Source organism: Lepidochelys kempii, chromosome 1, assembly GCF_965140285.1.
Source record: "Lepidochelys kempii isolate rLepKem1 chromosome 1, rLepKem1.hap1, whole genome shotgun sequence".
NCBI lineage: Eukaryota > Metazoa > Chordata > Testudines > Cheloniidae > Lepidochelys > Lepidochelys kempii.
The window spans coordinates 243171311-243184356 of record NC_136380.1 but is presented as its reverse complement, the minus strand read 5'-3'; the positions used below and the strand labels follow the sequence as shown (position 1 = coordinate 243184356).

General features: G+C 38.6%; 1 protein-coding gene across 13 annotated transcripts in view; it reads left to right on the top strand.

The window, feature by feature from the left end:
* Positions 1-13046, top strand: part of WNK1 (WNK lysine deficient protein kinase 1) — a 170987-nt gene that overhangs the window by 81724 nt on the left and 76217 nt on the right. The window contains exon 1 of one of the 13 annotated variants that reach the window (XM_073320453.2): positions 7792-8794. The exons of 11 other annotated variants lie outside the window; for them this stretch is intronic. In XM_073320453.2, coding sequence (XP_073176554.1) covers positions 8705-8794 — 90 coding nt within the window. In that variant the 5' untranslated portion in view covers positions 7792-8704. Of the gene's footprint in view, positions 1-7791; positions 8795-13046 lie in introns of those variants that run through there. One more of the 13 variants, XM_073320466.2, reaches the window with a different exon arrangement.

Here is a 13046-nt window from a genome sequence, read left to right as displayed (position 1 = left end):
GAAGTGGCCTGATTTTCAGAGTGCTGAGTAATCCAGGTTTCTTTGCACTTAATGGGAGTTTCAGGTGTCCAACACCTTTGAAAATCAGGCTGCTTTGAGGTAGGAGGCTAATTTTAGGCACGCATGTTCCAAAAATTTTGTTCATGAGCTGTGCAGCCCTTCTGTCTTCATAACAGAACTGCACAAGTGTGAGCAGGATATCTTCACTGTGGCTGCAAAGGTGTAAGTGAGGACAGTATTTGGCCCTGCAGTTGGAAGATAATGCTTCCAATGGGGTGAGCCAGAAGAAAAGGCAGCTTGGCTCTCTCAGTGCTAATAGAAATAAGTAATTAAATTGTTTTTGTTACTGGAATCACCAGAATGAGTACAGCTCCTCCTGTAAGTTCTTGTTGTACTTCTGTAACATAATTAGTTTCTCCCACCAAGCCACACAATTTTCTGATAAATTCATAATGCTAAATATTCAGCCATATGGAAGTTGCAAGGCATAACTTCAGTTTGTAATTTACATAATGTCCTAATGCCAATGCAAATAATGAATGTCGTTCTCATAAACCTTGGTAACAGCCTTTATTGATGAGCGCTGCAAAATCATATATCCAGTAACTTCCAGATCAGATTAATATTTTTCTAAATTAACTCCTTAAAGCAGTTGAGATCAAACCAGTGTAATTCACACAGCAAATGTCTGTTTTATCCTAAGAGTAATATCTTTGGACTTGAAAAATCTGATGTTGCCAGTCTTTTGGTTTCATGTATCTTCTATGGCTCTACTATAAATAAACATCAAGTATAGACAGTTCAGTTTTTAAGAGATTGTTCATATTGTGGAGTAGAATGGGTATTTTCTGGTTTTTGAGCACCAAGTAATCTTATTCCCCAAATTAGTAAAATTTATAATTGAGAGAAACAAGAAAAGGTAAGCCAGATGTTAATAGTTGCCTCTTAATACCAATTCAGGGAAGTGTTTCCCACTGTTTGCCATTCCTTAGGAGACCCTACAGTTTAAAAACAAGCAAAACAATGACGATCATCTGTTTATTTTATTAAAGGAAAAGAGAAAAACGAAACAGACAAGCAATAATAATTACTTCAGCTGCAATCCCTTCTGTGTGTCTGGTGAGCTCTTAATAGAGACTATACCTTTGAAAGTGGGCCCATTTCAGTTGGGTCAGTCTTCTTTTGGTGAGTTAAGACCAAAGTATATTTTTTCCCCAAATTGATAGTTAATCCTGTCTAAGGATTAAGTGGTCTACACGTAAAACTTAGGCTGAGATAGCTGTGCCGCTCAGGGATGTGAAAAACCTACACCCCTGAATTCTGTGATTATGTTGACCTAACCCCTAGTGTAGATGCAGCTAGGTCAACGGAAGAATGCTTCTGTTGACCTAGCCCCCATTACTCAGGGAGGTTGTGTCCCTAGAGTGATGTGAGAAATCCCTTCCATCACAGTAGCCTGTGTCTACGCTGTGGAGTTATGTAGGCATAGCTGTGGTGCCATAGGTATGCTGCTGTAGTCCCCATAGTGTAGACATGGCCTCAGTGTATCATAGATAACTAAAACCACATATAGATGGGTGAAGGAGGGTTGGTAAATCCTGTTTGGTATAGCGTGGATAGACTGAACCGTTTATAAATAGGCAATGGTAAGTAGTCCTAATTAGGTCCTATGAAACTAAAGAAATTATTTAAATTCAGTTTCATGAACGAAGCTATTCAGGGAGCTGTCTTGAGACAGGGAAAAAAATGAATATTAAGAATCTTACGTTCTAAATTTAAATCCCACTACTTACCTCTGTTTACTAAGGCCAGCTTGTTTCCTAACTAGGGATACATAAACCAATCATTAATTTTAAATAATCTTGATTAACAGGAGAAACTGTTACTATCTTATTACAATAGCATTTCAACATTAAAATCATTATAAACATTTTAAATCTAATCCCTTGGCAATGCTTTTACAAATTTCATCTTCCCCATGATGCTGAAGAAACCACTCGGAACTAGAAGGTTGTTGCTTCTTGATGCTGTCCTGGACTCCTTTTTGTTGCAGTTTGCTTTCTTTCAGAGATCAATAAAATTAGCTGTGAGGAGGCCTATATAGTTGAGGGATGGGAGCAGAGTATGCTGCTGGTTGGTAAATTCAGAGATATTTTGTATTCTTTCCTTGTTTCACTGAAGGAGGGAAAACCCCCGTTCTGGAGTCTGACAAGATTAAAAAATTAGCTGCTGTCATACCTTCTGGGCTCAACACTTTGTGGGTTGATCATGGCAGCATCTTTAGCACAAAATATGCAATCTGTTAATACATACGCCACATGCTGTAACTGCTCTTCTTGATGGTTATTTTACCTTTGTGGCAGGAAGTTCTCAAAACATCTTTAAAATTAGTTTTAACTTTTTCTTCTATTCAATCCATTTTCTGAGAGCCTTTGAGTTTCATCAGGGTTTAAAAGAAGTTGAAATTCTGCTTCAAATGGATCCAAACACGCTTATATTCTATATAAGGTTTTAGCTCCCAAAATAGTCTTTCTCTTTAAGAATTAAGTTTAATCATTAATTTTAAATAGTCATGTCAGTAGGCATTCTCTGAACAGGCTTGGGAGGGGTGATTCTTGTCTTCTAAATTTGGTAAGGAAGTTGCTTAAGCATTGCCAAATAATGAATTCATTTTCCAATTAATATAAATATTCTGTACTTAGATGGCTTCTGTTATTAATAAACAATTGTAGCAAGGTCACCGGATTCTGTGTTGGTATATAAAAATCTTACCATTTGCACAGAAAGCTGCTACATTAAATGTCTGTGTTTAGAAATAACATTTTGAAAATATACATCTTGATGCCCTCTTAAGTATTCAAGGAATTGCAAGCTTTTCACCTTGAAGGGGAAACATAAATTGAGAGGTTACTAAGGTCTTCTACAAAACTTTTCCAACTACCAACTATTTTACTTAGTTTCAAGGATAAAAACTTCCAGAATTCTTTTGTAAAAGGAAGGGGTTTGTGAAAAGGCCTATGGCTGTTGATAACTCAGTCCATCCCTAAACTTTCCTACAAGATATGTTATTTGAGATACAAATCTGGTATAGAGATGAGTTTTATCTTGTACCAGAGGGGTTTGGTCGTTGATCAGACAGGTTATAGCTAACTGCAATTCAAGGAGTGATTGCAGCTTAGGTAAACATACTTGCACTAGCTTTACCTGTGTTAGTATGGCTAAAATAGCAGTATAGATGTGATGGTTCTACAAGCATGCTGCGGACCCTGGGGACCTGCTTGGGTTGCTGAAGCCCATGCTACAACATTTACATCACTGTTTTTAGTCATGTGAGCACAGGTAGGTATGTCTGAACTGCAGCTGCACCTGGGATTATAGTGTAGACATACCCACAATCTCGCTTGTCTGCTAACCTTTCTGACCAAAATGGTCCTGGGACTTAAGATCTGCTATTTGCAGTACATTCATATCTTGCAATTAAAATCTTCTCGCAAAACGTACCATGAAATAAAATAACACAGAAAATAAAGTAAAATAGAAGTTATAAAAACTGTATTTCAGAATCTGTGTAACCAGGTTTTATGGATTGTGGGGATGTGTTATTGATACCGTGGAAGTCTGTTATGTTGACGGAAAACTGAAATCCTAGAGATTTCTTAAAATTCAATCAAGGCAAATGCAAGTTTGTAATAACCAACATTATAATTATATTTTCTTTAACAGTTTTTGCACAAATTATTGAGGTTTTTATCTCCCACAATATTTTTTTAAACTTTTGTAAAAGGAAAATCGCTATAGATGAATGTACATAGTCTCATCATCATAATCTTGTGTGATGGCTATTTATTACTTATTATGGTATTGATCCTGTTTGTTAAATATTGGTTGACCCTTTGAAGGTCAAGAAAGCAGCAAATAAAAGGGGGAAAGGGAAGGGGGGAGAGGATGTACATGGACTAACATATCACTTTGTAGAAGCGTCCAGAGAAGAAAAGTTAATCCAGATGGTTGATTCTTGTGGCCTTTGCCTTAGGGAAGGAGGGTTTGGGGCTTTCCAGTGGCATGGACGAGGTCTTCTGAAGAGTCAGTGATAAGACGTGCTGTGGTGTCTGATGGAGGAAGGTTGATTTTACATGTTTTTTGGGGGAGGAGGTAAGCTAGTCTTCAATATGTATGCTGTTCTGCTTGCTGAAACTATCTCTGTCATAGTCTGCAGCATTTGAAATGTATTTGTATTGTGACAGGTTTGAGTGGTAGCCATGTTAGTCTGTATAAGCTTTGTGGGCTAAAACCTCTGAAGTGGGTTTTAGCCCATGAAAGCTTATGCCCAAATAAATTTGTTAGTCTCTAAGGTGCCACAAGTACGCCTCGTTGTATTTTTATTGTAATCTTTGTGAAAGCCTATAGCAAGTGTTAAGAGGTAAGTAACTAAGTCTGACATCCTGTGGTCACTTTTTTTAAAGTAATAACTGTAAAATTCAAGTACGATTTGTTGCTGTTGCTCTTCTCCCCCAAAGCACTGGCATATGGAGTCTCTTTCAGGGCTCATTCCTATCGCAAGGTGTATTCTCATCTATATAGCCCCACTTTTACAGAGGTATAATATAAGGGTACAGATATGTTGTTGAGATTCAGTTCTGCTGATGTTTTTTTTATCTGGCATAGACTCCTATCTCTCATGCTTCACTGTGTGGGTAGTGGGGGAATTGAAGTGTCGGTGCTGAATTAAATCCCAGAAAGACTGAAGTCATGTTAATAAGTAACTGTTTTGATGTGCTTATAAACTCTACTACCTTTTTCGCAATGAAGGTCACTTGCCCTGTAACATGTAGAAGAGTATTCAGCGTAGGACATACAGGGCTCATTACTGACTCTGGAGAGTCAAATAACAGCAATCACTAAAGCACACCATCTTCATTGCCTGCTAGTGAGAAGACTCCATCTGTTTGTCTTATGGGAGGCTTGATGATAACATGCATTCATCACCTCCATGCTGCAGTACTGCAACTTGTTCTACATTGGGTAGACAAAAAAAAATTTGTGAAGAAACTTCAAACTTCTGTGAAGTAGATTGAAGAAAGCATATGTTTGGGCTCCAGATGTCCTTGTGTTATAGGTTTGAGTTCAATGCTGTGATTTTTAGTTTTGGGATAAGTGCCCAGAGTACACTATGTGTACAATAGATAGCTGTATTTATAAATTTGTAAAAAAATAAAATCCGGTAAATCTGGATCACTAACAATTATTCAAGATATGAAGTTAAGCTGGCTATTTAATGTGGACCTGCAAGGATGCATTGTTAATGCATTGTTCTACCCTTGGTTTCAAACAAGTTTTATCATCCTACTCCATTTATGCCTATTGCCAAAAAATACAACTTGGCATGGCTGACCATCCATGCTGCGAAGTGTAGACATGGAATAGCAAAGGGCGCTGTAGGTCAGGATTAAGTTGCATTGGCAGAGATGTCGGGGGGTTTCATACTTAAAGAGCAGTTGGGGTGATGCAGGGCTCAAGTACGTTGACAAGGCTACGTGGGGAAAGCTTTCAGAAACAGTGAGGAGACGGACACTTATCCTTTTTTTTTTTTGGTAAATTGTGAATTTATGAAAGAATATCAAATTGTTGGCCGAGGAAGTGCACTTCTTCACTTCTGTGAACAGTCAAATTAATTTGAAAATCTGCATTAGGATGTGCTTTGGCTTGGTCTTGGTAAGAAGGAATTCTAATTTTTTTTAATCCAGGGTTTGAGGTAAATTTTGGAAAATTTTATATTGTAGTAGAAAGTAGAACCCTCATTTTATGCAGTATCTCATAGTGGTGGCTTTACTGTTTTAGATACTCATTTTGAATTCTTGTTGAAATAATGGAGTCAATGACGCTAACTTTCTTAAACTGTCTTTAATTTAGTCACTAAATCAAAAATACTGTAATTATTTTAGTACAGATCTAAACTGCAGCTTGTTCAGGTCACTTGTCTTTGACTGAATAAATAGCTAAAATGTCCCTTTTTCAAGTCAGTAAAGGGGAATGTGGGATGTGATTGGACCAGCTCAAGGATCAAGATTAAAATTGATCTGGGAGGTGAATTTCCACATGTAGATAGTAGTTTTCAGTACTCTTCAGTTGTGCACAAGGAAAAAGCAGAGCTGGAAGAGCAGCTTCTGGAAAGAGCCTTCTGAGTTTCATAAATTCTATTTGCTTAGGGTAAACTGGAGGGGGTGGGGAAAGGAAGAAATGGTTAAGTTTATTAGGCTTCCTGGGTTGGAGAAGTAACTAATAGCAGGTGTTGGTATTTTAGAGTATCATGGGGTAAACTAATTTAATTGCCTTGCATAGTTTTGCCTAGGGTGCTTTGGGGGATGAATTGGAGACTTGTTTTCCATTGGAATCATTGGCTGTGTTTGAATTCCTTAAACTAATGGTTTGTAGCAGCCCATATCTGGCTCAAACCAGCAGTTTAACAGCCTAGCAAAAAAATAATGGAGATTTTAATTACTTTGTTTGTGTAATTTGACTTTGTCACTGATTCTATTAGCCTCTGGACTGCATAAATCTGAACATTATGTTTGAGGAGAAGAGATTAAAGCAGTTACTGTAAAATTCCTTTTTAGGTTGTGTGCTTAAACTACTTTTTTCAAAGGAATAAAGCAAACACAGAATGTTGCGGTAGGGGGTTGAGAAGTTGGAATACTAAAGTGCACAGTGCAACTTGCATAGCATGCCAGAAAAATGCAGACAGAATTCCATGGAGCAGAATGAAATGGAACAAGTAATAAAAGAAATTCTATTCCTGTGAAATCAATTTCAGACTGTTTTGACTGCAAAAACAGGCATTTGTGTTCACTGAGCAGCACTGCAGGAGTAACTACCTTAGCATGTCATACTTGCCAATGGGTTACTAAACTCCACGCTGTAGTATGTATCATAACAGCAAAAGCATTAAGCAAAAATGGGAGCTGATATTTGTGCGCAGAATGTCTGACTAACAAGGCTATGAGGAGCAGTCAGCACAGCAGTGTATTTCAGATGACCTTTTTACAATTTTCTCTTCAGTGATTGCCAGTAAATAGATCTTCAAGGAAGGTGTCCTAGAATGTGCTATCAAATGTCTCATTGTAACATAGAATTTGGATGTGCTTAATGTGCTATCGGAATGTGCTCCGATATTATGGTGATAAGCACAGTATAAAATCCTATACAGAATAGAATGCATTTATATAGTCAGTGAACCAGGATGTACCAAGAAGATTTTTGGGGTGAGGTGGTCTTCAGAGATTTAAGATAACCTTTTAAATGATGTGCAATATGTCCTCATCGATTTGCTCACATCAGGCCTTAATTTGGTGGGGGAGGGAAGAGTAGGTGGAGATGGAAGGTTGCTTTTAATTTCACCTTAAAATAGTGGCTCTGCAGCTGTGAACAAAAGAGATTCACAGCGCTTGTTGTAGTAACTACTAGGGAATTGGTACAAGCCTTGTTCATCTTGGTATGGTCTCAGTACTTTTTTTTGTCTAACATCTGTCATGTGACAGGTTTCAGAGTAGCAGCCGTGTTAGTCTGTATTCGCAAAAAGAAAAGGAGTACTTGTGGCACCTTAGAGACTAACCAATTTATTTGAGCATAAGCTTTCGTGAGCTACAGCTCACTTCATCAGATGCATAAAAGTGGAAAATGCAGTGAGGATGTTTTTGTACACACAGACCATAAAAAAAAAAAAGGGTGTTTATCACTTCAAAAGGTTTTCTCTCCCCCCACCCCTATTACTTCTCCTGCTGGTAATAGCTTATGAGCTCTCCCAAGTTCTTAAATTACTAGAGTTGAATAGATGAATGATAAAGTACTTAGTTAGGTAATCTAGTACAGGATATGTGAGGCTGGGGGATGGAATTTAAGATGTATAGGCAAGGGAATAAAATGTGTTAAGTATGGGAGTCACCTTAAGAATGATTGCAGCCGTAATATGTTACCTGTTCCTGTGGTAGACTGTTAGTGCTGGCCAGGAAGGATGCAGAATGTGTAAGGTGCTTTAATTATCAAGGAAATATTCTTTAACTGTTGAGAAAAAGGGCGCTCCTGTTGAAGTAGGTATTGGATTGACTTGGTAGGCAGAAATATGTCCTGTATCACAGATCAGTGTCTGTTGCTTTCTTAATATATTAAATAGTGCCAACAAACTTTGGTCAGGTTGTTGTACTGGACATTGACCCATTCCTTTCAGTTCAGTAGTATCTAATTTACTAGGGTGGGAGTTAAGCCAAACGTGGTTCTAGTTTATGTGCAATGTTAACTATTGCAGCAAACATGTGCAGAGAATGAGCAGACCATCTAGGCTGGAGGTGGGGCATAAAGCAAGCAAAGATCCCCACTTTGCTTGCCCCTGTAATGCCTTTGCTATTAGGGGAGGGGTGGAGGAGGAGGAGCACTTGAGTAAGCTTACCTGCTGTTGAGCATTTAGCGTTTCTGTTCTGGGGTCTGGAATGGAGCAAGCAGCCATCAGAACAGAGCTCTGATTTCTGCAAACTCATGTACAGGACTAAGGGAAGCACAAGTGGCGTGAAACAAGAAACCATGCTCCCCTTTAATTTTGATGTCTGCTTTCCTTCTGCTGTGCGCTAAGTCTATACCTAACAGACTCTCGTATTGGAATACTTTTTTACCTTCATCCCATTTTTAGTGTCTGTCTGTCTGTCTCTCTCTCCTGATGGATTTTACAAAGAGAGAGATTTGTCCGGTGTTTGTCATCATTAATTCCCACTGTTGCTGCTGCTCTCACAAGGACAGTGCTAAAGAGGTGGGTAGGAATTTCTACTGTACTGGACAGGCACATGTAGCTCAAGTAAAGAATGTTGCAATTGCAGCAGGAGCTCTTCAGGAACAAGTCTGCTGGACTGGTCTGACTTAACATAAACTGTGCTTTGGTTCCAGTTAGTGGGAAACCTGATTTTGTATTTAGGAAAAACTGAAATGTCTTATGTGGGGGGTAAGAGTTTTGGGAACAGCAAATACAATGGAATAATGAAAACTCAGGCTATTTCTCACCTTACTTTGTTTGTGCCTGGCATAGAGGTGATTTGTTCTCTTCTGAATAATTATAACAAAACTCTTATACTATCATACAGATTGTTGCTGTACAGAAACTGAGGGTGAGTGAAGTTTGCAGCTCCTATGAACTTTTAAAATTGATCTTCAGGAATATTTTATTGAAAACATTTCTTTACATAGCTTATGGTCTTGCACAGGTAACTTTTTGTTTGGTGCTTCAGTTGCAAGTAACAAAATAGTGCTAAGTAAGTTAAATATTATTCAAAATCCAAACAAAACCATCCTAATTCATGATATGTAATTTTTATCTATCCTGTTTGCACTACTTTTAGCTTAATTTGGTGTTAGAATCATTTAGCATTGACTATTTGCTCCATAAGAGCACATAAAAGTGACTTCTGAATTGGTAAGGAAAGATAATTAAGTATTTATTGCTACAATTTTCTAGATGTAATCTGAATCTGAACAAAGTGATACTAATCATGCAGAGTACAACAAAGTTGTTTCTCTTCTTGGTTTTCAAAACTATTTTGAAAGAATGTTCTGGAGTTTGTTCAGTTACCTATGTTAGCTTGTTTTGATTTGTTCAAGGACATTAGAGAAAGCTGCTGGATTTTAAAGCACCCTTTCTATTTGATTTGATAAATTCACAAATTTACTCTGAAAGATGTATAAAATATTCAACTAGTGATCTTGCTTTTGTTGTAAATGTGGATGCAGATTGTAAAACAAGAGTAGCGAACTTCATTTTTGACCAGTTAAAATATCCACTCTATCTGCCTCATCAAAGCCCTTCTAATTATACATCAGCTGGCTCTTGTGTTGATTTCTGAGCTAATCTCGATAGCTTCTATATTACAGCTTGGTCTATTATGTGTTAATAGCTAAAGATCTGACTATTAGTGCCTGGGTATCATGTTTATAGGCACGTTAACAATGCACAGAAGTATTTAAATGCTCTGAGTGTACACCCAAAAGACTAATTTTTTGTATTAAACAGGTCTAGAACAGGTATCTGTAACAAGTATATGTCAGTTCCTTAAATCTGCCATTTGTAAGAGCCCATTATTCTTTGTAACAAACACCGGTAAACCACAAAAGTTGTGGCAGGTATTCAGTGCTGTTGTAACTGAACATTGCCACTCAGGAGTGGGAACCCATAGTTTCTAAAAAAATGCATTGGCTTGTCCTCACTGCTGATTCTTCCTAATGGGCTTGGAGAAGGCAAAGAGGTGGGAACTGTGCTTCTAAATACATGATACCATGCATACCCTCAACTAGTTAATATGAACTGCTTGAGCCAAGAAACTGATAAAGTATGTCCTTGAGTGTCTTCAGCTTTCCAGGGCCTGTTGAAAGAGTGTATAGTTGCACACAGGACACACCAAGGTCACTTGAAGCACAGGACCTCTTTCCTCATTTCTCCCTCGTTACAGTATGTTTAGAAATTATGTTGTGTGCAGCCAGGCCTTTGATTGAGAAGGAGCTTCCTGACTGATTACAGCTTAAGGCAGTGGGTAATAGTAAAGAAATCTCTTAATGTTAAATATCCAGGAGTATTTTTCAGTTGTTAACCTGGTAACGTTTGTAGTTCTGGGACCCCCTTATTAACTTCCTCATCACTTACAAGATTGATGCAGTTACAAGGATGGAGCATAGAATAAAGTACCATAAACAGGAAACTCTCATTTATTTCCTTAAGCTTATGTTCAGCTGTGCCAGCTATTTTATATTTCATTTCTTTGCTTTTCTGAAATGAGATTTTCCTAAAGATCCTTAACTGACATCTTACCTCTGTTGCTGTTGTCGGTGATGTTAATTGGGGTATATGCAGGCTGTTGCTACTTTCAGGACTCTAGTAATTTATGATGCAGCTGGGAGTGAGCCTCTCAGCTCGGGTAGAGAGAGGCACACTAGCTCTGTTGGAGCTAGTGTGCTAAAAATAGCAGTGACTGTTGTGGCATGGGTGGTGGAACAGGATAGCTGCAGAGTATAAATCTGCCTGACACTCACTACCCCCCTCCCCCGAGTCTGTACTCGAATGATTAATCTGTGCCACAATGTCTGACTGCCATTGTTGTGTGTCCATCTATCTGGGCTGGGAGGCGCACTACCAGTTGCAGTGTAGGCATAACCTTAGGAGCTCCCTGTGATCGAAATACCTGATCTCTGGCTGGGAAACTGAGATATAAATTACACAATGGATCATGTAGCCAAAGTAACCACCTTAGAAGTTTGAATACCTGGCCTCAATTTAAGCTTGGAAAGTGACTATATTTAAATAATTTAGCTTTGCTAATTGTTGGTACTTTAAGCAGTAAGATGATTAGAGATGAAAAAAGAACCAGGAATTTGGGGAGAAAGTTAAAGATTAAGATAATTTTAAGATCTATTGCAAGGCAGTACAATCTTGCTAACGTCTTGCTGGAAAACTGGGAGATTATACGTGCCCGCGTTGCTGTATCAAGTTTACTTCTATCTTATCAGCTGGGCCATTGGCCTCTAATAAAGTTCTCATTTTCAAAAAAACTTTTAAAAAAGCATTCTTAATGTTCACTGAGAGGCCCTGCTCCACGGCTTACTTTTATCACACTATACTCTTCAACTCTATGAATCTTAGTTGCAGGGATCTGTAAGCTAGAGCAAAGTTTAGAGTAAGGAAACAGGCCCTCCAGAATAGAATCAACCAGATGTTTGGATTTTTTGTGTGAAATACATCCAGCATACTTAATTTTTGGTTATTAAACACACCTCTCCATTTTGCTGGATGCATGAACAATGCATACTAAAACTACAACTAATAACAATAGAAGGCATTAGAAATCTGGACTCCAGTGCTTCCCTCTCACTCATTTATCCCTGTTGGAACCCACTTGTCCCTCGCCTGGGAGAGAAAATAGGCAGTGCAGCGTGCCTGGAAGGTCCTCAAACCAACAGAGGAAGGAATTTAGTGTAGGAAATCTACTGAAAATATCATGATGTTAGCCCCCTTCCATTTAAATGAGGGACTGTTAGCCTGAATTTTAGTTCAGTGGCTCTCAACCTTTTCCCTATGACCTCCCTCCCATTACGCAGGGCAGAGTGGTATGTTGTAACCATGAGGTTGAGAACCTTTGCCCTAGCTGATATATCATACAGGGAGAATGTCTCTAGGTGCTCAGGACACCAAACCATGAAGGTTTGAAGTACCTCATATAGCCCTGTTCCTTGACTGCTACTTCAGGGCTGGCTCTGTGCTTGGTTTCATTGTGATCCGCCAGAGGTGCAGGCTGATACTTTGGGTATACAGATAGTGCAGTGATCGACACCATAAGTAACAGATCTGTTAGCTGAATTTAAGTTTATAGTTTACTTGGCTGCAAACTGAGACCTTAGATAACCAAAACTATGAATAAACAGAATTAGCTGCTTCCTCTTTCAATGTGTTGCCATCTTTAATATTAAGTTGAGATGAAGACTGAATAAAGTGAAGTTCTGTGGGCCCAATTCTGCTTTCCTTAATGTGTGCACAGCTCCCACCAAAATCAGTGGGGGTGTTGGTCACATGTAAATAAGGGAATTTAGCCCCATATATATCTGCACTGGCTTCCAGGGGATCCTTATGGAAAAGGTGCTGTAAGAAGTGATTTTGCTTACTCTTTCTCAGGAGTATGCCCTTGTGTTGCTAAAACTCTGTGAAGTGTTGCCTGTTAGAGCTGCCTGTGTAATCTTAACATCTGTTTGTTCTGTCAGACTGTCCTGCTGCCTTTTCAGATTTATTTTTGACTGAGAGGCTGAGGAAAAGGGAAGTCCCCCCCCCCAATCAATCTCAGTCTAGGACACTGAACAATTTACATAGCCATCCAGACAGATTGTCAATATAGCTGAATTCTTTCCTATATGATGAATCTAGGCCTAAATCTTTCTGCATGACCATAATTTGGAACAATTCGAGGAAGCAACAACTCTTTGCTGAGTGTATTCAGGTAATCATGTGGGTTAGTGCACTGGAGCTGCACAGA